Genomic DNA, 27,668 nt, shown 5'->3' on the forward strand with positions numbered 1-27,668 from the left:
ATTCATGAAATGCACCAATTTAAATATTTACAAACTATCAATTCAGTTTGTTTCAAATATAATTTCCAAAATTAACTTCCCTGTACAATAGCTAATTCATTTCACTCTCATATAGCTGAAGGAAATTTGGCTTTACCACAGCCTTTCCCGGGCTTTCAAAGTCTTCCGGTAATCAATTAGGTCCCCTGACCGCAGCCCACATCACACGTGGGCTAATCACCATTATTAATCATCGATTTTTCAATTAAAAACACAATCAAATCAGTCACAGCATTTTTGCGTTGAACTTTCAAGATGAATACTGGGTCAAAAGTCTAGGCATGTTTGAATCAACATAGGCTTCGCTAAATTGCCCAGGCCTTGTATTATTTGGGGAAATATGGCAATTTCGTGCAGCTGATCATGACCTAAATGACGAATGTTTTACTATTTTAGCTAATTAAAAACATTACCCAGGTCGTAGATTTTTTTGTATACCTTTTTCTTCATAGGGGTTATGGGTGAGGCGATGTAGTCATAAATTCGACCACAATGACCAAACATGGACATTATTTAAATCTAGAGCGTTGTTTTTTCTGAAGGAAGGCCCGCTCAACAAAAGCATGGATGGTTGCTCAATTGGTCATCGTATTTGGTAGCTGACCTGTTTTCTCAATAAAAAAAAAGGAGAAAACGATGCCAGCAACATGCTCCAGTGGATCCTCTCACAAGGAGATCCAACTGCATTGCATGTTTGTTAAGATCACATGGCTTAAAACGAATACATCGAATACTTCTTCTTCTTCTTCTTCAGCGTTCGCTCTGCACTTGGAGGGGTCATTCTCCTAGGAGTAATCCTCCTCCAAGGCGCGCGGGATGAGCGTATCCTGCGTGCCACTAAGGTTAGGCGCCAATTGGGATTATTGGCCTAGTGGTCCGACTTTGGCGAGAGAGATAGAGTCCACGCAAGCTACTCATGTTTCTCACTTGGTGGGGTCTTAGCTTGCCCTGGCATAGACACCAGGTACAAGGAACCTCGGTTTTGAGTCTCATTCGAAGGACTGTGAAGAGCCAGGAATTTTAGTTCCTTGAAAGCCACGCCGGTTCATCCAGACATACGATCATGGGTTCTTCCCGGGATCGAACCCGGGCCCTATTGCGTGGTGGCCAGCAGTGTAAACCACTAGGCCATGAGGCTCCTGAATACATCGAATACAAATCATGACAAATTTACAAGTAAAATGTATATATAGAAACTATTATCCAAAAATAGAAATGCACAAGGGAAAATAGCAGCATATTAGCCTACATTTCATTTCCTGGAATATTTCATTGGTCTACCCAGGGCTATGTACATTTCTATATGATTCAAATGCCAACGAAATTCCAAATCGGTGAAACCGTCATGATAACTTCCCATATTTACGCTCTTTTTGACTTAGATGAAGGAATGTTTCTCCGGTAGGCCTATAGTTTGTGGTATATTATCAGTGATCAGTGGCTCATGGGCATATGCGCCGCCAAATGGCTCAAATACCGGTATAGTTGTAAGGTTTGCTTGGTAATTTCTTATAGGTCGGCTGAACCGTTTGTTGAATAAATGTTATATGCTGTAATGATTTCATGAAGTGGGGGGGGGGGGGGGGGGGGTATATAAGCGTTGACAGGACTCCATAGATTTCACTGACGATGACGTACATGACGTAGGCCAATGTCAGTAAAGTAGTTCCCTAGCCTATATCTATAAAAATCCATCCTTCAAAACCCACCCAGGGTCTTACTCATTTCTATTTCTACATGCTCCATGATCTGAGACAACAAATGTAAGTGTTTACTCTGTGATATACCGATGCATCATTGTTAAGATTAGATGCTGCTACAATGACTTCAGAAATCATTAAGTACTGAACGAACCCTATCGATTCTTAGGAAGGGTGAGATCATGCTTCAGTAAAGTCTTTTTTACTCCGAAAGCTGGAAGAGTAAATTATGTGAAAAGCTGTTTAGGAAAGGCCAAACTGTGACTCAAAACAGGTCGCCCCTCTATTGACCTGTTTCACAGGGTAGCCCAAAAAGTAAACCCCAATAAAGCAAGAAGAGGACAATGCATTTTCCAACGTTCGGAATCGGAGATTAGGCCTTTTTTTAAAAATGAAAGTTCACTACGCCACATAAAGTTGTTACAACAGCTGCTAAATCGTCAAAATCCATGATTTCGATTTGGCATGATCACGGTTGCCAATAATAATGGAGAGGTACATATATACTAAATACACTTGATCCAACCCTCCACGTGAGCACAGCCCAAAGTATCTTGACCACGACTTGATCACGTAGGTACTCATGTTTTAAAGGAAGTATTAAACCGTGAGAGTAAGGAAGTGCCCAAAGACGCCATGATTTAGGTGAAGTCATCACTGACAGTGGAAACCTGTTGGTCTGCAGCTGCAGGCCAGAGAGGTGTCTCTTCTCCCCCTCTCCACCAATAAGCCAGCTACGGACATGAACTAGCATGGGTTTTAGAGAAACAATCCCGCCGCCCACTGAATTGCAGGTTCGCCCTCCCATTTATTAATGGAATCATTGACGTACGCTGCACGTTATTAACGTTTGTTGAGGAGTGCATTGTATACACTGTAACGACTAAAGCAAACTTGCCTTCGTAACTTCTGCAAACATTTTGCAATAACCCTGTGTATTGCAGATCTTTCCCACACAACGATATGCAAGTTTCATTCAGTTGCCATATACTCCAAAAAGATCTCTTACTCGGCTAGTTCTTCTGCTGACAACACCATTCTTGACCGTGCAGACAACATAATTCTTGAGCTTTCAGAATCTCAAATCCAATCTAAAAAATGTTCCCGCATATTCAGGAATTTTTTTCAACGCTGAAAATCCTAATATGGAATGGCTTCATTGAGGCGTTTAATCTTTGAGTTCACTCATGTTGGCATCTCGCGAATGTCATGAGTTTACACTAATCTATTTGCCCAAAGGCATATATTAAAAATATTCCACAAACAATCCACTGTTATGTTGGATGATGTCGGAAATACTGCGGTTAGCGGGAGCAAATGCTTGACATATTTGAAATATCAATATTGTTGACCTTAAATGATGTATGTAGACAGGAAGAGAGTGTGGTTTCTTCAACTTAAAAAAAATCCGATCTGCACTGACCCGTCTAAATCAGACGCAACGACCATCTGATCACTATTCAAATAAGCTGGCGTAACGGTGTCTCGCCGGTGTAACGTGTTTGGTTGTTCCCAATATAGAGCGTCCATACAATAGACAGATAGCGAGACCATGACTTTTCGACGGGAAAACACAGAAAAACGTGTCAATCTGTTTTTCAGTGTTCCCTCACGGTGAGGCGGGGAAACACTCATAAATGGAAACACTCAAAATGGTACACCGGTATATGGTCTCCACCCTCACAATAACAGTGTTCTGAAAATAACACCCTGGTTGATGAACCTCAATTATCAGTTGAATATACCACGAATCTGTAGCAATAGATCCGTGACCAGAAGTTGGGGAAGTCTTTTTTCTAAATCGTGGGAAAATTGTCTGGTATGTCATTCCATTCAGCCGATTTGTCTCTTGAAAATTGGTAGTGATGTGATGTTGGTGCGCCCGAATGGGACACCAGTAGACTAGAGGCACTTACCATAACAGCGTTATCAATGTACATACAATAAACAATGTCTTATTTCATTAGTTATTATGACCATTTCGGCTGCCATAAAGCTCAGCCAGTGCGAAAGTTTCGCTCGGGAAAATGTGCGAGATGCATTTATTAATGGCAACGCGTTCCTTGTGGATTTCAATGGTTTACTACTTTACAGACATACATGTATACATAAAATTACGCTGGTGGGAATGATTTGAATGGTGGCAACTAACAAGTCAGTTTCTTTACCCTGATATATCATTGTAATTTTCTTTTGTTTATATGCTCCGAAAGTTTCTTTAGAATACTCAATATTTATCAATTTTTTTTCTTTCAATATTTGGTTCCAGTTTTTTCCTCCTTTCTCTGCTGACAGCCTACTTAGTATCATTCATGTTTACCATCCTTTCACAAAATAACGCTATTAGAGCACATATGGTCAATATGCATCATCTACACTATTTTACAGTTTTAGAGCATGTGAAATTACAAAAATTATCTCATACTTCGCCTAAACAAGATAAATATGTAGAGCGTGTATGCAGTTGTAAAAGGGTCCTTTTTTCGGCAGCTTATGGTCGACGATCACTAATCAAATCGCTTCTTTTGGGATCGAGTGTTGATCTTTAGCGTAACATTTGAGAGTAACCAACGTGTCACTCGACCAAACATTGAATACTGTCTGGCGTATTTCGCGTCCCTGCATCCTCCCGAGTCTACATGACACTTGTTCAAGCACAAGTACGAAACCCAAACCCTCCAAACATTGAATAGCTCAAAGAAATAATGACAAGGTGATATGATGAGCGTCGCCCTAATAGTCGTGAAGGAGGGTAAACCTTGGATAGCAGCGCTTTCGGCCACACACGAGACAACCACAATATACTATGTATAAAATAATGAGAACTGCTCACACTGCTGATGAGTATCAATTGACATGATTAAGCAGTTATGTAGGATACATGAAGTATATGTTTGTTAACCACCTAGTCTTACCTTTAAAATGCTGTATGTGCTACATATTAGTTTAACCAGGGAAGCAAGAAAAGGGGGGTAAAGACTTAAAAACTAATCGGGCCGTTTACACGAGATCAATCTATAGATCGATACGGATCGGTCAAGATTTTTCTGCCGTGTAAACGCACATGAATGTGATCTGACACTGGTCTGGTTCGATGAACATACTTACCTTAGTTAAGTTACATTTTGTAAAACTTGCAGGATTTGTTCTGATGATAAAAGTTAGAACATTATTTAAGGTGAAACTACTACAAAAACATGGTCCGTGTCCTTTCTATTTTCTGAAAGGATAGGATATCCAAGCCACGGAGGCCAAACCAAGTTGTTTTGGTCGTGTCTGTCTTGAGTCCGGCCAGGGGCATCTATTCATGGCCGAGACCATTCAAGTAGCCTCACACAGAAAAAAACGTGGCGAAAGTGATCGGTCCTCGTGGGTGATTTGACTCAATGGTACCTATCCTCTCAATGATGAGACAAATGCACTCGGATGACCCCGGTGAAACATTGGACTGGTTAAGCGACAGGAAACTGCTGTTGGGTCCATTTGAGTCCATTTCGCCCTATAGGTATGCATGAACCAATGTATTTCGCTACAATGGTACAGAGCGAATCCGTCAGATTTGGGGTGGCATCAATGATACCTACATCGTCGCGAGGCACATTTGGATAGTGCAGTATAATAAAAAGTATAAGAAGAGATAACGAGGAGCGTCTAGAAAAGTGGAGCTTTATCAATTATGGTTTAGTGTCTCCAAATGTGAGAGAAAGTCTCGATGGAATTGTTGTATTTTCTTAATGAAACAAAATGAAACCAATTAGCAAGTTCAAAACAATGTTTTTGAAAGCCAGTCAACCGTGGTGGCAACGAGAGAGTTAAAAAAGTGTCAAGTTAAAATAAGACAGAATGGATATAAAAAATAGCAATTAGACCAATTATCAACAAATTAGCTTTTTCAATTTATTTTCAATTGCTGTTCATAAAACCAATACATCTCACATACTGTAAACAGATTTCTGGATAAAGCCACACGCGTCTCGGCAGACACTTAGTTCAGGCGACGGAAAGCACAGCCACGAACAAACACAACGCGGAATACCTGGGCAGTGATTATTTCACGCCGTTCGAGAGCCCGGAAGCGAATACTTGCAGATCTTTTCCGATGACTTCCGAGTTCCAATCCATTAGTGCACTAAATATTTCAATAATGAAGTTTCCTTACATTTCAATATAACGATATCAGTTATATAGTATGTGTACATTTATATGCGCTAATGTACGTTATATCTGGTTTTTGTTATTTTGTAAAGCTCCATTTTGGTTGAGAGCTTGTAATGCCAGGCCACATGCTATATTTAGCAACAAGGCCAGAGGAAATAGGCCTATCACTTCTTTTGCAAATGGGTGATTCAGAATTTTGTTCATTTCACTCTACTAAAAGGAAATACCTCAAACATCGTCGTCGTCGTCGTCGTCGTCGTCGTCGTCGTCGTCGTCGTCGTCGTCGTCGCCCGTCGTCGTCGCCCGTCGTCCTCCTCATCATCATCACCGGCGTCGCTACCCTATTGGTACTGCCTACCTGTGTATGATCTTTCGCTTGCATTGACATAGGTACTCGGGTACAATATCTAAGGAACCAAGGACCAACGCCTTTATTCGCATGCGACAGACCCTCAGCCTCAACTTTGTTGTGAAGAGCCAGGAATTTTAGTTCCTCGAAAGTCACGTAGGTTTATCCAGAAAAACAATCCTGGGTTCTCCCTAGGACCCTGACCCGGTCCCTTTGCGTGGTAGCCAGCAGCGACCACAACTGCACGGGCTACCCTGAACGTTTCGATAATATTTATCACAGATAATGCGGCTGATAATTGGCAGGAAAGTAACACTTCGTTGTTGTTTCATTGGGATGGGCCCTTGTTGTCAGCAAGTATATAATTGTGAATATTTGCTTCAAGGTGCCGCCCGATTGTTTGCCATTTCGGTGGGAGAATAACCCATAATATTATCCATAAACTCTAGGACCAATGATATGCAGTATACGCAGCAGCCGGGGACAAGATCCGGTTGAGTTCGAAATGATTGCAAAAACGTGCCAAATACTAAATACCGTGGCATAGTACTGCGAGTTGATCTTAAGGGGAGTGTATAGGCAGCATGCATTCTGGTCGGCAAGATAATTTCCACGAAAATCGCCAAAAGGTGGCTCCCTTTCGCACAGCGTATCGAAACTGTCTGCGCTTTCCGCAGGAATCGCTAAACAAAAAAACCCATTCCTCAACTGTGCATGTTGGTCACATGAACCCATCAATATGACCCCATATCTCTGCCTGTAGGCCCTCTGATATTGTAGGGAAAGATTCGATGTATTGCTTGGTAAAAGCAGTTTCTGCGAATCATTCTCCCCATCACATTCCATGACATTTTATTAACTCTCGTAACACTTCGGCTTGATCATGGCGACGTACATTCTATTATTAAATTACATGGGATGATGCATGTGGATGGTAATGGTTTGTATCCAATAAAAGGGCTTCCCCGTTCATTGTATTTACTGATGGCTAAAATACACAATGCCATAGTGCAGTTATTATGCATGCTAGAATTTGGTATCAATAGTTTTTATATATCAGATAATTAATTACCCCAGAAAATCACTTACACATCAACAAATTAACGCAAGACAACACGAAAAATGATTGTTGGTCTGCTCTTTTTCACGTTCGTACGCCGAGAATTCCGCGAAAGCAACAACCACCATCAACGTTTCTGGGCGTCCGATGGGTCATTTCGTGTCATTTATAAGCCCCTAACTTAGTTACTGAATGAAAACTTCAGAGTCTCTTCCCCGAAAGTACACCTGATGCGTATTTCTAATAAAAAGCGGTGTCTACAGTGATGTACGTTATATATGTATATGTTCAATAATTCAATATATCAAATCGGGTCGACGTAAATGTCACTAGTTTGTAATTGTGTGTGGTAAACCTTTTTATCTTACTCATTACTTTGTGTTACCTCACAAGTCTAGACTCTTCACTTAATTCTATCTGGAGAACTATGAAGGAAGTAATTTGATATCACAAGTCAGGCGTGTCTTTATTGTCGTTTAGATGAAAGGTTTGTGCTGCAACCGCAATCTTATGAGAGAAAAACATTATACGACTGGAGTCGTTACGGGGTTCCTCTGGGTCGTATTTGTCGGCTAACAAACATATACATGGGTAGTTCACTTGACAATTTCCCCGGGGAAATATTGGCGAGGAAGAATCTTTATCTTCTTTGCTTGTCCGCAGGTTTTGGATTCTTTATTATCAACCTACGCAGTCTCCGATAGCAGATGCGTGGGGGGGGGGGGGGGTACACTAGTAAGTGTTGTGCGCACTGGTGTTAGGTGGTGTGATGGGTCTTTGATTTTATACTTGATGAAGTGTAGCTACATATAAAAAGTTTTGTCTGCACGTGCTGGCGGCTCATCCTCGTCTCCAAGATTGTTATGATGCACTGAATATTGAATTGCATGACACAGTAAACCTTAGGAACGAGCTTGCAGACGACCACCTGGAAGAGTCTGGCTGGGCAGGAATAAAACAGGGATTGACCTAGATCTAGTCACCTCGAAGTGATTGACCCAGAAAACTTACATCAATCCAGACTGAAACGTTGGTAATCGAACCGTCAATCCCTGCAGTATTAGAATCATCAACCAAGAGTAAAAATACCAACACAGATGACAGTTTTTACCATCATGGTCTTCACCTTGCTGCCATAGTAGGAACGCCAATGGCCATTATTGTGGCCTCTTGATGAAAAGCCGAAGTAACACCCGTGATGTGATTTGAGAGTAATATATTTTTCCCGAAAATATCGATGCCTATTCTGAGTAGAAGCCACGGTTGCATCATCCTTTACAAATAAACTACAAATCATCAACATTGCGTTACTCAACTCGGGGCTAATTCAGCTTTCGCGGTTACTCACCATTCGACCCTTGGCACCAGTTCTATCGCGGGTGTCTTGACTAGTTACTCCAAATAATTGACATTTTCTCCCGATGGACCATAATCATTTCTGGGCATGAATCTGCTAAATTCGGTGAAAGGTATACTGGCTTTATCTCAAATAGCATGATATTTGTACATTTGGAGAATCTGTTGCCGCTCAAACTTCTCAGTTGGATGAGCAATGAAACGAACAGTTTTATGCAATGTATGAAGCAAACCGCTTGTAATATTTCCTTCCAGAGTTGGCTAGTCTATTAACTTAATGATAATAATAATCATAATAAAAACAACAACAACAAAAATGAAAATATAAGATTACCTTGGCACTCAATAAAATAAGTTAAATGTACATGTACATTGCATAATACAAATAATACGTTACCTAGTACAGTAATCTAATTAAATTGGGTTTTAACTTTCACAAAATAAATTATAGCTCATAGGGTAAATTGTTATCTTGGTTGGCACGAGTGTTAAGTGTGGTTACACATTTTTGTTCTTACAAAAGACATTGGTAGCAAAAGTATTCTTTGTTCTAACTTCTATTAATGCCCAAGCTCTCTTTTACCGTACTCCATTGTTAGGATAGCCTTACCATATTGTACCAATAATAGCCTTCACTGCGTTCTTATTGAATATAGGATTTGAATTTGTATAATCGAAGAATTACAGAAAATGTCACCAAAAAAGGGGTCCATCGCGACATGTATTTTGCTGGGGCCGGTTGTTAAGTATCATGAAAGACGTTATATCTTTCAGTTAATCGCATTAAAATCTTCACGTTAAGACTTAACGAGCTGACGTGGATTTGAACAACCCAGCTCAGAGCATCTTCACACCGAATATCAGAAGGTATTGGTCGCAAAGCCCGCCGTAAAAGCGCCTGACTTATGGTGCAATTGTAGCATATCGAGTTAAGGCCTAAAGAAGTTAGGGAATTGATCATTCTCTCTGATTTGGACCGGTTGTGTTCAATAGGACTTTGATTGATTTGAATTGGTGAGATAAAAAGGCAAAAATATCTTGAACACACTTGAACATTTCTAACAACCTTACTCGAGGAAACGTGTCACCATAATCTAAGCCAATTTCCTCATGGCTTTCAATAATTATGCCAATCAACTTATCTCACTTCTGCCCGCTTCTGTCCCCGCCGGGGTCACCCAGAATATTTGATTGTTTCGCCTTCCTGTTTTGGAACGGTTCTGCGGAAATACAGTGGGATCAACACCGTGTTTTACTGCCACTTGCAAACATATCATAAAAGGTATAGAACTTGCTAATTTGGCTGTAAAAATCTTTTATCTGTAATATGAATTTGTTTTGACTGCTTTATGGGGTTATTTCACCGAGCCAGACGACTGGCGGCGTCAAGTGCTCTTTCTGGACTGAGAAGTGTCGTCTAATTCGCCGGTAACCCCATGAGCTAATTTAGTCAATCAATAGGGCCTCGGGGCACGCTTTGTTATCGCCAGTAGGGGCACATTCCCCGCAAGCGCCGGAGTGAAGTATGAAAAGTCCTTTAACGCCCTCATTAGTGACAGTTACCACAAAACAACTAAACAACATAATGATAACCGCCATTTAATGCCTGTAGGAGGTCAGGTTAATCTTTGTTTAATACTCCACGAATAGCTAAATACAACATTGTCTCATTGAATAAAGAAAGTGTGGAATTTCTGTATTGTTTCAATTCATGAGTTCCTAATAGTTGTATAAATACTTTTCCCCTGCATTTGGAAGATCTGTTAACATAGGACTTTCAATCTCTGTGTTATCAGCAATAACGCCCTGTTTTGCACGGGGGCGGGCGATGTTTGCATAGTAATTAACACCTAATAAAATATTTCAAAACACTTGTTATAATTGCGAAATATTTCTCACCCTTCTTACGGGTGGGTACACAGCAACGGAGTTCTGATGTAGCAGTTTGAAATGTCCTAGGTTAGAAAGTCCTGGGAACAAAGTATTCTATGTGAGCTTAAATCTCTGAGCTGTTGACGGTCATGGTCTCTATAGAACCACGAAGTCTCTCAAAAACATTTATTTCTGTCGGTCAACACAAGCCTTGCTGAATTGTATATTCATTCTTAGTGACATAATAGGAAGATCTAACAATAAATTACAAATTGCACTTTTTGAACGCAGAAACCTGGTCAAAGTTAACTCTTGATGCTGACTAAGGATGCAGGGGTGTGTACGCCTTGCAGGCTACAGAACCAGAAATACACAAAGAACGAGTCATCTATAGGATAATCAAGTACCCAGAAAATTGGCATAATAAGATTTGTTAACAGTTACTGACTAAACTGTCCGATTCGTTGATACAGGAATATCTTGTGGTACCCAGGTTAGCATGACAGGTGTCGATTCCATGCCTCACGTTATCGGTCGCGGGTGGTTGATATCATGCAATTGATAAGAAACGGGATGAGTAGGCTATGATAAGACATGACATAGTCATGGTCGCTCAATGTATATGCCTACTCGATTCGTCATCAGTTTGGTTGCAGCGACGCCCAATGATTACAAAAGGAAGAAAGTCGATGACATCTGTTTTAATACACAGACCTTATCATCAAGAATATCAATTCTTGACATGTACCTTTCAAAGCCGTTGGCAGCACGGTCAATTTGCCTGCATGGACTCGAATATACACTATTCTGTTTACTTTTTTTACGGGCATTACCAAGCCATGCATACATGTATAAAGTACATACCAGAAAGCGCGCCAGTTTTCAACAAGTCATATATTGAATCGAATGAAAACATTCTTGTCCTATTTTAAAGTATCAAAAAAGAAGGAAAAATGTCAACAAACAATGAAAAGTAAACAGAGGCGGTGAAAATGAGTATAAATAGTCGACAGCTGTCTAACAGGGTGAAACGGGACTTTTGGAACGTGTGTTTATATCTAGAAACTTCTTGAGTCCCCTGAAGCACTCGTGGCATGAAATTTCAGCAATTTGCCCCAGAAATGCTGCTGATTCAACTGGCCACTTTCAGGCGTGAAGAGGGAGGTATGACTTGTACTTGAGTCCATCCCAAGGTGTTGAACCCCCTTGACATTTACATGACCTCATTTTGACACAATTCTTCCTCAAATCTGTGTCGATATCTCGGTGTCCCATATATTAGATTTCGTTTTTATTATACAGGGATTGCAGCTGTTTTCCCTTTCCATATTCGAAATCGTAGATTACGTGTACTTTCCCTATTAATGGTTCTTTGTCTTACCTCCATTAAGTAAACCTTATTATTGATAATCTTACATGAAATTGCTTCAGACAAAAGTTTTTCCTTTGTGCGGTTGTGTACATGTGTACAGAACGGCGATATACTTCAAATTCGCACCGCAATGCTAACAAACAGAAATAACCAGCTGTTCCAATTTTCCTTTTTTAGTTTGGAAATGGTCACATGCCTTTTAAATCAATAAAAATGATGTAGAGTATGTTACTTCTTTGTATCTGAATTACTTTTGCTGTTGTCAGATACTCGTACTTAATGCATCCGACAGTGATGCAGAAAAAAACCCCATCGTTTCTGCTCTAATCACTTATCTCCAAAATCGGAAAAGAAGCAGTTACAAGAAGCATGCACATTAACTTCCCGATTCGTTCTTCGTGTAATGGAGGAACCTTTCCAAGTTGGCTCTGATGAAAGACGGCTCACTGGAAAGAGTGATGGCCATCATGATCATATTGACGTTTGAGCCAGGTAATCCCTGAAACTCGGGTTTGTGTTTGAGGAATGGTGTCTCTTAACTGTTGTCATCTCCAGACCTGGAATTGCATATGTGTATGGAAGACAAGGGTGAATATGGTCTATAAAGTGTTTGCAAGTGTATGTCTAGGTCACTGTTTTACAACTTTATTTACAGAACAAATCTACAGCGTCACTACGGAGAGAATACTATAAACAGTTGGATTACTAAAAGTATTGACACTCGAAAAAGAAGCAAATAATGTATCATCAATGTCTGTCAATTTAAGCTCTGTACTCTGCGGGAATAAAACTGAATCAACTCTGACTAGGCTTGTCCGCATGCACTGACTGACTCTTCTTAACTGAGTTACGGGGATGCTTGCTGTTATTGCGGTATGGAGATGACAAACTATAGGCCTGCGGGCGTAGTGGGCAAGGACCACACTCATTCCTGAAGGCGTTTCTTCGAGTACATTTGATGCTTTTGACACGGAAGTGAAATCAAGCACTTTCTGGTAGCAGCACAACCGAGACAATTTCATCACCAGCATGGCTGCTTCATTCTTCAGTGATCTCATATCCGACAACAGTAGGCCGTTCTCGCAGGGTAGGATTTTAGTTGATTCCGGGGGTTAACTGCTCAAAATATAGAAGTAAATTGCGACCGTTGGGTAATATGTGATAATGCGACCTAGGTGTGTCGAGTTATGATAGTTTGATAAACAAATTGGCCAATTTCCGAATTCTATGTGATGGTCTAACGGTTGTAAAAAATAATTGCTTATTCAACGCAGCGTACAGTAAAACATTAATTGATTGCCGGTGCATGCCGTTTTAAATGCCTTGATAAGGTGTTTGGTGTGCTGATATGCATTTTAGTACATGCAGGGTCGACACTTTATAACTATTCTGAAGACAAAAACAGATAGCATGAACATGTATTGGTGTAAATACGACATATGATGGAATGAAAGTGACATAATGCCCATGATGCGCCATGACTCTAAACTCCATGTAAACATGAGCAGGATATTGACTAAAACCTCTCAATTATATCAATTTGCTTTCAGCCTTCTGATTATGGTTGGAAGATTCGTAGGCCCAGATAAAAATTGAAAAACAAAGCTACAATCACCGACAGAAAGAGAAGAGGTCCTAAAAAGAGCAGAGGAAAGAAGAATAACACTAATGTAGGTTACAATATCATTTGCAGTGGTCGTGATGGACATTTTAGGTAATTTTATTACATGAATGAGGTGAAAAATCATACAGTTTCGGAGTTCTTCCGAAACCGCAACTCTGTGACGTCACGCCATTCGCGGAAATTGTGTGTTCGGCAATTTCCGGCGCTGTATTCGGTAGTTTTCGTAATGTAAACATTACGATTGTTTTGACAACCTGGCCTAGATATTTGTAGGCTTTGGGGGCAAGCTTACACTAATTTAATTTAGAGGAAATTATGAACGCGGATCCTACTAATTGACAGATTTACTTCCTCTGTACCAAAAGTATGCTATTTTGGTATTTATACCGGTAGGCCTTTTTTAAAAATCTACTATACTGTATATAGAAATCATAGATGTGCCTCGTTGGCCTTCTAAAAGTGAATAGGCCTATTTGATATCAAATGATGTTTGTAGGTGGACGGGCAAGGTTTTATAATTTATGATGCTCGTCACTGTCAGTCATTATGATAAGATGAACTTGAAATATCAAAGATATTGCTGTTCTTTCATGTCGTTATCAGGTTGAGACAGAAGATGAACAAATTCAAAGAAAAGTTATCATTGACTGCGATAGTTGGAAAATGAATTACACAGTAGCAAACAGAATAAACTAAGGCTATATGGAGTTTATGAGTGATGCGAAAACTGAAGAAAAAAACTTTCCGAGAAAGAATTCGTGTCAACGTGGACTAAGTAGGTAACGGATGGCATGATTACGCGGGGTATTTCTGCACTGACTCTGAAAAAAGTTCAGTCTTATTACCATTACAAGCAACCGCGATCCGCTTCATCTCCAAACAATGATCCTCATGCAATATCTTCTTGGTGACATCTCGTATCATTTCGCATTATCAAAAATAGCCCAGCATCAAATGTTCCACATATTTGGCAGTCGTTCGCGTGGCGATGAATAGACCATGCATGCCATCTAAATATAAAGGAAGGTAGGACCATTTGTGCCAAAGAATTTGGGAGTGGCGCTACTTCTTTTAGGTCAGTTGAAACATGTTGTTAATACGCGAAGACCTTTGAGTGTCTCGCTCAACGGTGGGGGCAGCTTTTCGGCAGAAACAGCTACCAACAACGTTGAGTTGTGCTTCCGGAACCACATGCACAGGCTGTCCACAACTTTGATGGCCAGTCCAAGCGTTTCTATACTGGGAGTTCTGAATTCATACGCTTGGACTGGCCATCTTTCAAGATTTTGGTGAATGGTTTATATAGTTTATAAACCATTCACAAAAATCTTCTCTCACAATCCAACGATCAATAGATATATTAAAGACATCATCCGCGTTCCCTTCACATCGCCCGAGATGAGATCCTGTGGCAATATCACACAGGTGGCAAATGAGATTGTGGGCGAAAATGGGTTAATTTTCGCACCTTGCGTTCCGCCTACACCACGCTCAGATCCCAGAACTCCCCCTTGAGGATCTACCAAGATCTGACGAATAATCCTGAACGCCTTAAACGCTTGTTTGGCACACCAGGTCAGTTCGATGACTCGACATTCAGTGGTGGGGAAATTGTAAACATTAGAGTAAGCCGTTCATTCATAAAATAGGACAAAACGGAAGCTATCGGGGCAGCCAATCAGCGAATGGAAGAGAACCGTATACATTAATATTAATGCCACCCACACTGGCACTCGCATGTATATGAGTAACCGCGTGCTGGTATTTAAGCTAGAGACAAAATGACCAAATAGTCAGAGTTTATCAGGACGCGAACGCGGGAGGTATATCGAGACGAACACTGCCATATCATATGTTTTTTTTCTTACTTGGATACTAATCTCACATTCAAACACAATGGCATCTTTAGGTAAGTTAACCTCTTAACCGTATCTGTGATTTCTTGTAGCATCCGCGTCATCTTGCTGTCACTGTCAATGTTCATTATCGTCCCGTCTACTTTCTTGTCACCATCATCTCATATTTACCAAAAGGACAATACGACATTCAGTTCATGTTTGAATGGGCTTTACACGTGGTTTCGTCTGTCAGCCCCATAACCATGAGTGTACAACTCAGTGAAATAGCTTTTTATTGACATTTCCTAATTTTGATATTTGAATCTGAGGATGACAGTTAAGAAAACGTGGATGTCCTAGCATTAATTTTAGTTGTGAGAGTTATTTTCATTGATGATTAGGCCCGCTTGTTTTGGCAACCTCTTGATTTGTATGTGAACTTGGTTACCTTCCTTATTGAGCAATCTGATAAGGTTTGGAAGCGATTAACACTTCAGACGGATTGGAATTTACAATCGTCTTACCACGGAAGCCCATTAATGAAACTATTTCCTTAAATTTTAGGTTCAATTGCCACCCTTTCCGGCCTTGTTGCATTCCTAGCCCTTCTTACAAACACAGTAGCGCGACCACTATCAAAATCACAGCATCTCGAGTTTCCGGAAACAGCCGAGGAGATCACGAAGATAACCGAAGGCAAACGCAAGGATACGCTACTCAATAAAGTCATCCTCACGGCGCTAAGGGATAGAAGAGACGGGACACAAGCGCAACATTTGACAAAAGATTATGTGCGTCGACGGTTGGATGAGACGCTTATTCACGTGCGGGATTTAATATATAGAGCAAACGACACGTATAATCTGCTGGTGAGTACCATGACATGTTATTTGAAAAAGCAGTCAAGAGGCATCAATGGCCGACAGGCGAGGAATGCAGCATTTTATGCTGCAGCAGACGCTTGTAAAGTCTGCTTGCGTCGTCTGCCAAACGCGTTGCGCGCTTGATTCTAGACCAAGTCCACCCTCAGCGATTATTTGCCCCTCTTCGCGGATATCTAATCTTATTACATGCTTCTTACGACACTTTCCCACGAATTGGCCACTTCGCATCATTGTTGGGCAATATCATACTATAAGTTTCGTACAATAACATTGGAATAGCATCACATTCTAATATTCGATATTGAATGAAATACTAAAAAGATGAGCATTTACTGCAATTACAGTCTGTGCCTATTGTCCCTGGCACTGTCAGATGTCAATTCCGCAAGTCTGGACCCTCGCAGACGACATTGGCGCAAAATGGCGCTCACCTAAAAGTAGTATGACCATCTGATCGCTCTGTGATCGACTTGAACCTTCGCAATCGAGATATTTCTTAGGTAATATCGAGAATTGATTGTCTGCTGGGCTGCCCTTTGAATATGGTGTCAGACTTTAACCCTTTGAGATGAAGTCACTGGATGTCACGATAATGTTCGAATGGAACACTCTTCAATTGATAACCCATTACCAGCTCACAGTTGAGAGCAGAAAGTATGTTTTTCTGCGTTTCTTGCAAGCGTACTCAAAACGGTATCCAATCGTACGACCGTTTCGCGTGAGGGAATAGATTGCCGGTGACAGAAATCCGCTCCGACATTTTGTAAGTGGTAGAGCTGAGAGGTGTAAGGAGTGCATCCGATGGAACCCCTTTATCTGAAGCCAATACCGATAGTCCTCGCAATCCAGTTCTTGGGCCTAATCCACTGTCACACTATTTAATTCTTAAACAAACACTTAATAAGTACTTCCGGTATATACCCGTCAAATCTTTGACGTCATCAAAATCAAGACTGTTATCCAACATGTCGCAAAATTACGAGCTATATAATACGGTTTTGATTGGCATTAAACGCTAACATAATTCTGGTGGATTGGCTTACAAAGTGAACTACGAATCCAAACTTCCAAATTGCTAAAACAAATTTAACTTGTCGGGGTTATAAGATCTTATTTCAAAACCGAGTCAAAGTTTGTTTGACGATTAGGTTGTCCATCCTTTGAGAGTTTCGCTGCAAGTACGGTCAAAACACTGCCGGACGCCCCGACCCCAAACTCGCCCCAGTGCCGAAATTTAAATTTAAATTCAAATTCAATGTTTTTTCTCTTTGTATGGTGCGCGTAATATCAACTGTGGTACTTTCTGGAATTCTTGTCTGGTGATATCCAAATATAGAGAATACTTTAAACATGGTCGCGCGTCGACCTTCCCTAATCTTTCGGTTTTTCCTAAATCTTGCGCAAGGCTTACCGCAGGGGATCAGGGTGATGCAAGGTCATCACGGTCGTCTGTCTGAGCAAATCTTCGACCAGACGTTGAAAAACAGCTAATCGTCATCGTGTCCTTCATATTCGTAAAGTGGTGTAAGAAACGAATTTAAAAACTACTGATAAACCAAAGTGGAACGAACGCTAAATAAGCATTTCCGACTCTAAAATGTAATAGAGAAGATAATATTGAAAGACATGTTAATGATTTTATACCTTCTGATAATTTCGGTTGAATCTTTTTAAGTATAATTGAACAATTTCTCGTCTTTGGTGACATGCATGTCCCTAGGATCTGAAGCACCGACATTCAATATTCAGAGCACACCCGTACATCAATGTGTAAAAACCGACATTGTGTGTAGCACATACATCCCAAACGTTTTATTGACCTACACGAGTTGAATAGGCATGCATTAATAACTATTTAGATATTAATTCACCTAACCACATAAATAGCAGAGGAATGCACGACAGAAAATTGGCTCCATCTCAACTCGGTCAGTCTAGGTTTCCAAGTTGCTTGACACTCACGTGGCACACTGTTTTCCTCTGGTAACTATAAAACACTGAAATTTGAAGCCAACCCAACATGGATGAGTGACTCAATTGGTTAAATATAGGCCCTGTATTCAAATTATCGGATCATATATACACCAGAACATTTTGTTAATTTTCGTCTAATGAATAAAGCAGTGGAACTTGAAGAATTTCGCGTGCATTCCTTTTGAATAAAAGATTTGACGTGCGACTGATCGGTCAATGGGTCTGTCTGGTGATATTCGCGCATAGCACTGCAGTTTACATGGAAGACATGTAGAATGTACACACGGCGGGGGCATTGAACAGGGAATATCACTGATATACTCCGGGGCCCTGGGGCATTTGCAAAATGGCCAAATATTGTAGTTTCCCACGTAGTTATATAATTGGAAGGGTTATCACTCATGCTTAGAACTAAATATCATCATAATCTATATTTTGCAACGTATTCGAAACTTAGCTAGAAACCAAACGATTAATTTTCTCGATTGTTTGTGCCACGAGATGTATACCAAGAACGGACGGACTCTCGTACTCGGCCGAATGCCAACCATCATTTCATCAAACCAAGTCATGTGCCCCGAATACATTTTGGGTATTTATGCAGTGCTGTTTATCAGTATATCTGATATTGATATATATTGACGTGTGAAAGAAAGTTAATTATACCTAAAATGTCATCGCAAAACCAATATGTCACAAGGACGTTCTAATTACATAAGTTCCGGATGCAATTCGAATATGATCTGTGTTGATTTCTCAAAGTCAAAAATCAGTGCCAAATGGACCACTTCCGGACATGCCGACTTTTTTGTGCAGCGGTTTTTTCATGGTGTCTTCTGATATACCACGGCCTTTTATTTACAGAGGGCACGGGGCCTATCAAAACCGTAGGCCTATGACATTTATAATCAGCAACAGGATGCAATGGTTGATGTTATCGAGGGGTGAGGCCAATCGGGCAAACCGGGAGGCAAGACGTTTACTCCAAAGTTGTACAAGTTACCATCTTCTGTCCTGTAACCTGCGATGATGTTTGCATTATGTTGGTGATCATGATACATGTTGGGCGCCTAATGAGGAAATGCTGACTCAGCACTGACCAAGGGTATCAGCTTGCCGTTCAGTGACTCAATCCCGTTAACCGATAAGTGGTCGATTGCACCTTGTGGCTACTAGAACCAATATTGAACACCACCGTGGCCACACAAGCCATGCAATTGCTATTTACCCACACCTCCCCCATGCCCCGCATTTATAGCAATGGCCGTGGATTCTTTGAAACATGGTCGAAAACGCCATCTACTGGAAACCACTTAAGGCCAGAGGTCAAAAAGTATGCTGTATATTTTCTCTCTCTGGTTGTGTACATTTAATTGCTGTAACATAAAAATACTCGGAAGTGTCCATTAATGGTCACTATCGATTCACGCGAGTGTTCATTTACACCGTCCCTAATGAATATGCTTCTGTTTAACAAATCACCAAGGGATACGCGCACCATTTTGCTTCAAGGTCAAATGAGGGCAATGGTGAATGAAGCGGTGCAAAAAGTACATTCAGAAGTGCAAAAGTATCATTCGATTACATGAGCGTGCATGACGTAAGGGCGTTGATCGTATAATATACACTGATCATAAGTCATGCCACGGATTATGAAAATCGTCCATTCTGTGTTTTAGTTGGTAACCGATATTTGTAACTCGAAGAACATTTTCATTTGGGATCGCATGAAATATGGGAGCGCAGTAGCCGTATCGCGGGCAATGAAAACCATGAACCACCTGGTCTGGCGATGCGCACTTAGTCTACACTTCGCCAAAGACGTACATTGTAGACATATTTTCTAAAAAAAAATCGGCACTGCTATTGGCAACCTTCTACTATAAATGATGAAGAAGTCGACAGGTTTTTGAAACTATACATGTATATATTTTTCTGATCAACAGAATGTCGAGGGACGAAAAAACTGTTCACTCAGAATTCGGCACTTTATAGCTTAGAGGTGATGTGACCCGTGGCCAGGCCTAGGGTGGTTTACATTGACCGCTGCACTGATATGATGACAGCGCTTCGGGAACAATCTTTGATTCCGCATCCAATAAATAGTTTTCCCAAAAGAGAGATGTTTATGATGAGAGCAAGCGAAAGACCCAATCGGGTCATGAAGCCATTACTGCTATTCTATATGAGAAATGCCGCGAAATGAAATCTCCAACCAGCAGGGCTATTAACCGCTCCACCCACGCACAACATGGATGTGGTGTCTCTCGTGACCGAGCAAATACGGCTCATAACTTAAACAGTGACGGGTGGAGGCATTGCTTGTCAAACCAAGGCAACACCTCGCGAGGTGCCGGTAATGAAAATGGAACATCGTTCGTCATCTTGTTCAAGTCTTGGTGATTCGAATGTACCCCGTGCCCTTTTCCTTTCTCAATTCATCATCTTCTTCAGTCTTGACCCGTCCGTGATGTGGCCGGAATGGGCTGGTGGGGCAGCTATCATTCCATTCATCTCGGCCATTGATGTGCTTTTAATGTTCGTTAATTACATTGCATAAATCGACAGACAGGTTGTTCGGACACGCGCATTACAGTCCACCCGAGGTTGTCAGTTTGATGTGTTCAATTAAACCCATCAAGGCTGCCATAAGAACAGGGTTATGTGAACTTTATAATGTTGCGATTGAAGCCATGCGCTTCCGGTTTGAAGCAACACTAATCCGTGTGAAACTGCGCTATCGAACCCTATTAGCTATAAGAGTACGGGCGAACTTCATAGATTAGTCAAGTCTGCACCCAAAGGGATGGGTGAAAGCTTTTGGAATAATGCTATCTTATTAAGACCCGCATGGTGTCTTCTCAAGATAACATTCAAACTCATTTCAGTATTGCCCTCGAAATACTATACTAAACTAACCTTGCTAAATAGCGAAGTAATTTTAGAATCGATTTGCCTGTACGTCCACGGCCAACGAGCTGACTTTCTTCAGCAACCACTAGCCAGTATCCATTGTGTTCCATGCCTGTTAACGGTGCTGTCGCACGTGGACGTAAGTTTGAAAAAATGGTCATGGATAAACATGGCCTTTCAAGTTGGTGCTTTGTTTTATTATGAATAATACTAATGTATATAGCCACTTCTTTTTTGCTTTTCAGTGTTACCAGAAACACGCTTTACTACCACACAACGATCCACGATTGAGTACTTGTCGAGGTTTCACTCAGGCGAGCTTGGAGATACGGGGAGCTTTAAACATTCCTGATCACGCTGGATATGAATTCCAACTTGACTCAGATTCAAGAGACTTATTAAAGGTAAGCCACTCCCCAAATGAATGAGAGTAGAGATAATCCGATGATAAAGATTTGCCAAAAAAAGTAAAAAAGGCAGTGATCTGTATGTAAAAACGAATGGAACGTGACAAAAACGCAAAGGGTTACGGAAAATTGGTAAGCAGATTCATGTACATGTACATGTATTCCGACACCATTCACTGCTCACCGCTCTAATATGTTCCTATATCGGGTGAATATCTCACATTGATATCTTTAAGATAACTTTGTCAAAAGATTTTTATAAACTCATTAAATTTAAAAGGATTGAAAGGTGGCACGCTTTGGTATGGGCAAGCGCGTGCTGAGCATAAGGGACGTGCTTGGTTGAACTGGAATGCACTCTTTTCGACATAAGTGGTGTCACTAGCATAAAGCAAGGCTTGTGTCATCGATATGGGTCGATGAATGTCTTGATATAACGGTCGACATTAAATTCCACCAAGTATTGAGGCACCTTGATCGAAATATCAAAGAATAGCATAGAAATGAAAAATGAATGTCAACTGTCAAATAATGTGCCCAGATCCATATATCATATTGGAAAGTTTGGATGAAATGCATCACCTCTGCCTAGCACGCATTTTGCTATATGGTTCTGAAGGACGCCTATACCTTTGGATATAGCACTTTTCGCTAACATTTTTGTATCATACAGATGCACTACATGTTTACCATGAATACTTTTGACCAAGCATGTATGACATTAGGTCGACCATCCATTATGAAGTTCGAGACTAAAAAACTCACGACAAGTATAAACAAACTCACACCTACGATAGTAGATTGCACTGGTATAATGTTCTAACTTATCAAAACCTTCCAAAACAGACATTATTCACATCCGAGATAAATTTATAGTCATGTAAATAAAAGAAATGTCAGATTAATGTTCGCCATCAATATCTAAATGATGAAATGAGAAATCAGACACAATCGGACATAAACAAAGTGTGTAGAACAATGCATTGCTCCACTTATACGGCGAGTGCAAGGGTGACATCTTGGTCATGATATTAGATGAATATGTTAGAAATCAATTTCTGCTTAGACTTTGTGCCTTGTATCCATGTTTATTATTTGGAAACATTGACTGCCCATATATCTGCAGAACAAGTAATTTACGATTCTGCCTGGACCTTCACCGATGGCATTTCCTCAATCGGTGCAACTAATTATGCAAGTAATATTTTATGTATTGTTCTTATAATGTACAATTAAATGTAGGTGCATGAGTCCTCCTTGGAGCATGATAAACGGTCTTAAAATAAAACAATGATTAAGCATTACAACCTCAAAGAAAAAGGCAAGCCCAATTAAACTCACAATGACATACTTGATGGGGGTTGTACGCCATTCGTGCGCACTGTATACATTGGTTGCACTGAAAAATGGAAATGCAAAATGCCGTATAGTAGTGCAGTTATTCTGCTTGCAAATTTTAAATTTCCAACAGCAATTTCAAATTACTATCTGGTTCATATGGTAAATCTTCTCAATCCCAATGGACACATTGATTTTCGTTAGGTTAGCTTATCATTGTTCTATAGGCTTACAAACGGTAGAAATCGCAATCATAAGCTAATTTCGTGCATACACCTGCTTTGAAGGCTAAACGATAGACATACCAGTATGATTGGAACATCCCGGGCGAGCTTCAAGCATAAAAAAACGCCAAGCGGTTCAGTTATTCTTTGCACTCACCTGGCCTGCACCCAGAACATGTACAGAACCATGGAGGTATTAATAATACCTCCATGACAGAACTAAGTGAACCATTCTTTCTTCAAAGCTTTCCACAGCTGGCTACAGTTTTTGTACGGTTAAAGATAACAGCCACTCCTTTGTGGGCCCGGCTCCACTAAAGAGTAGAAATCAGTCATCTTTTATCTGCCTCGGTAACGGAGGGTATCTATCTCTTCTGCCTGTCTTTACACGCTTTGAAGTTGGATACTTTTTCACAGACAGTATAGCTCATACTGTATTGCAAGTACATGTGTATTGCCAGAATGTTATGTTTTTACGTGTCTATTTATATTGGAGTGTTTCAAGCTCAAATGCAACAACTTGAATATTAAGCCAAGCAATTTGGTCTTCACCCTTTCGATTGTTCACTGTTAACATTTCAATTTAAAGTGTATTGCAAGTGTCATTAAACAACTCGAGTCACGCAACGTACATCGTATGTGTATAATCACTGTTATATTACTACTGTCTCGGTCGAAGGCGTAACTTGCTGTGCTCAGACACCAAGACATCTCAAGATAGCAATTCCAATAGTTAAAAACAAGAGCTCCTTGATAGTTAAGCAATATACATTTTAGCATTAAGTGCAAAGCAAAGTTTATTGTAAATAACGAAGGGAAAACTCGTAAATAAATATATCAATTTTATGGCAGGCCTATATTTCGATCATAATCAGTGTAATGGTAATCAAATTGTGAAAAAAACCATTAAGAAGTGCAGAGATCATAATAAAGGCTATTATGATAGTTCTTTTTTTAGGTTTACGCTCGTGGGAATATATGCTTTTGAGCTAAAAACATTTTTTTCAAAAAGAATGTCATACAATTACGCTTAGCCTGATGAAAGTGCTATCATGAATAAATAACCATGTACAACTTGCCAAACACACAAGTGACTTAACTTAATTATGTTTTCCCATTTTCTCTTTCCAGACCGTTTATCATAAATCTTGGGAAATAACGAGAGAATATCAATTCGTGGTTTCAAATATGACCACGTTAGAAGAGGACTATCTATGTAATGGACATAGTTGTGAAATAAAATGTACGGACAGGATACGTAATTCAGATCCTCATAGTTTCTTGTGCCAATTACGGACTTTAGAATCAAGAATTATTAGTTTTTCAAAAATATTAGTGCGTTCGGTAAGTTGCTTTTTCATCCCAATTTTTTAAATGGCTTGGTACTTGGCGACGCCATGTGACTGTTGACCTCGTTTGGCCTGACTTATATTAAGTTAAATACATGTAGGTGAAAAAGGCTGCAAGAAGATCACCTTTCTGTACTCTGAAACTGGCCTCGAGATATTGCTCGTCGACAGGCAACATTCCCCGCTCTCAGAAGCTCTTTCCCTGGTCAGGCAGTCATTGGACGTGTGCATCAAATTCCTGTTGCAGTTTAGAAATAGTACAATTACGTAGGCGTAGGAGACATATGTCGAGTCACGTACCTATCTCATATAGCCAACTAATATGCAATAAAGTGTCATTAACACCCACAATTGCAGCATTTTCTGTCATTCATATTAAACAGTTCTATACTTTCCTGTATAGACCATAGACCAGCATCATCGTGCTTGGTACAGGCGAGATTTAGATGAATACTCGATTTGAACACTGTCAACCCATCCACTTGAGGGCACTTGCATGCAGGCCAACTGCATTATTCAACTCTAACGAGCACTTTTCACCAAAAGCGCAACAAGTATAGATATTTCCAGGGGGTAGATGGCTTTTTGGTAGGGCCATACTGAGCTTCCAACGGTATTGCCCCCGTAGCCACCGCCCTTGACGCTCGTTACCTGGAAGCTGAGCATTGTCAATACATTGAGGGCCAAGGTGGTAGGGGTGGGAAAAAACCCTTCCTTGTCCCCCCCTCAGAAAATTGGCCAAAATCTTCATGAGGAGCACGTTTCTTGGAGACACGGAGGTGAATCTGCCCCCCCCCTTTGCTACTGCCCTGAAGTCATGTGCAAAAAAGTGTCACCTCGTTTACTTTTGAAACCTGGAAATGCTAAGAATACTTATTAGACGATGATGCATTGATGAAAGGTGAACAATAGTGTATTTCAACCAAGCACCGCCTGAGAGCACGTTTTAAGCGCCAGATCGACGCTCGACATATAAAATTTTCAAGATTTGTTCCTTTCTTTCGGAAGTGTCACAAGTACATACGTTCTTTGAATTCTGCATGCGTTATTTCTTACGAATTTGTCTAGAGTGTCCGACCATTGAAACGTGTTACATTTTTTCTACTTCATAATTCGATGGCCAAGTTTACGGTAATAAACCAGATATATATATATATCGATGAACAGCTAATATAAGGTTCTAGGAAATCATGAAAAAAACCAATGCTGTACGAACTTCTCTTTAAGTTCGAGAGACGTATAGTATTGCCTAGTGTACTCATCAGGGCATTACTCGAAAGAATATTATAATGCCAAAGAGCAATATTTCCATTAAAAGTGTGCCATCGTTTTCAGTGTAGGAGCCGCGGTAGATACGAGTGATGCCTCCGTCAGGTAGCCTTCTAATGCATAGTGGAATAATGCATTACCTGATACACCAGGAGAACCAATCTTTTTTCTCAATAGCTATCTTTTTTTCTATTTTCAGATGAACATGCTTCACTTGTCGCCAAAATCGAATAGGAGGGTTTTTATCACGGGACGGCCTGAGGTGTCGGAACATACCCGACTAATGTACAATTTCGCAGCGTCATACCAGCTTTATCGACAGGCGGAGGAGATCGAATATGCAATTCAACTCACGCGAAATACCGTCTCGTAACCAAAAAACATTCAGAATCAAAAACCTTCCACTTCATCTGTTCAAGCTTCGTCTCCAGGGGATCTGGACACTTTAAAACTTCGGGTGCTGCACTGGAAACGAGGTTGTTCTATCGTCTGTTTTCTGAGATATTCAAATGATCTGCTTATGGATCACGTCATCAGTTTGGCGTGATTCGATTGGTGCCTGCGGGTCAGGTTACTATTTCTGGCTTTGTGTACTCTCCTCACTCAATGCCAAGGATGTCATGGCACGTGTCCAAACATAGCAGATGCTGAAAAATGTGCATTCATGTAGAGAAAGTGAGTTAAATTAATGATCTTAGTTTGGGAATTTCTAGGAGAGCTGTAATTGGTTATTGCCCTTGAACTAAAGTGTATCTAGTCTTTGAGTGTCCCTAGTATTACTGGTATTACCCATGGTTTGTACTGACCTAGTCACAGTCAACAGAATACAGACCTAAACGCGTCAAGCTTTCTTCTACCTTTCAATGCAATAACATATGCATTTTCATACCTTTCATAAAGAGCATGTTTTCAAATCCAAAGTCACAAAGCTATCTTATTTGTGTTGACAAAAGTTTGTAGGGGGCGTCGAAATGATGAAAAGTCCAGAGCAAACAGTACTTTCTGGGTCGAGGAATAGAAAACGGTATTATGACTTACAATATTTAGTCTTTGGCAATGAATTTTACTTGCTTCATATTTCACCACTGGTGCGAAACTTTGCTTTAAAATTTGGAGTCGCCCTTACCACTGCATTCGTATTGCGGTGCATAACAAGTGTTTTAAGTGGTAAGCGTGATGCCTTGTCATACATGTACATGTAACCAAATACACACCCCATTCACAGATTCACTGCCATGACACCCTTGGAATCTTCCTTTGAGTACCTAGCCTCTCTGATCTCAAATTGTTGTGATATCATGCGCATCCACTTACTCCTGTTTCGCTCTTTCATATTTTGTGTCGGAAGTATTCAAATACCTCATGTGATTTTATTTGTCTTATCATGTTCATATGTATTCTTGTGACCACTGATACGTCGAGTTGAAACGTTGGAATGAAAGTAACGTGACGAGTACGCCGTATCGGCGGTTCGATGTCTGAAGCTGTTATAGGTAATGCGTGTGAGAAAGTTTTCATTCTATGCATGTGTGCATTATATTAGTATTTATTAATTTATTCGATGTATTTCACAGCTTCTTTGCATGATGTTGTTTACTTTAGAGGATGTTGCGTCAGTTTTATCACATATATATTATGTGCTCCATTGCACCACAAAATGTATTCACGACCGAATGTGTCGTCATGAGAGGTTGAATCTCGTTCTTGGGTTAGTTTCAAATGAAGTCTCGTTGTTGGTTCCGCTGTTTGCACTCTTCTTATTTGTATTCTTACATTTCTGCCGGAACATATGAGCGATGATAACCAGCTGAAATGATTGCAGCATTCTTTGCTCAAACATGTTCGGCACAAGGTACTAAATCAGTTTCACATTCTGTCAGCAGGAACGCCCGCAGGAACATAACTAGACATCAGCTGGAACGTTCGTAAATGCGTTCTAAAT

At 40.4% G+C, this 27,668-nt stretch overlaps 1 protein-coding gene across 1 annotated transcript; it reads left to right on the forward strand.

Annotated features, from left to right (window-relative positions):
• The first annotated feature begins 15,308 nt into the window (after window positions 1–15,308).
• Window positions 15,309–27,636, forward strand: LOC135489555 (uncharacterized). Its single transcript, XM_064774953.1, has 5 exons — window positions 15,309–15,439; window positions 15,933–16,237; window positions 21,385–21,543; window positions 24,240–24,452; window positions 25,926–27,636. Exons 1-5 carry the CDS (start codon window positions 15,427–15,429, stop codon window positions 26,097–26,099), a joined length of 864 nt encoding a protein of 287 aa, XP_064631023.1. The 5' UTR covers window positions 15,309–15,426; the 3' UTR covers window positions 26,100–27,636.
• The last annotated feature ends 32 nt before the right edge of the window (window positions 27,637–27,668 follow it).

This window comes from Lineus longissimus, chromosome 6 (genome assembly GCF_910592395.1).
Source record: "Lineus longissimus chromosome 6, tnLinLong1.2, whole genome shotgun sequence".
NCBI lineage: Eukaryota > Metazoa > Nemertea > Pilidiophora > Heteronemertea > Lineidae > Lineus > Lineus longissimus.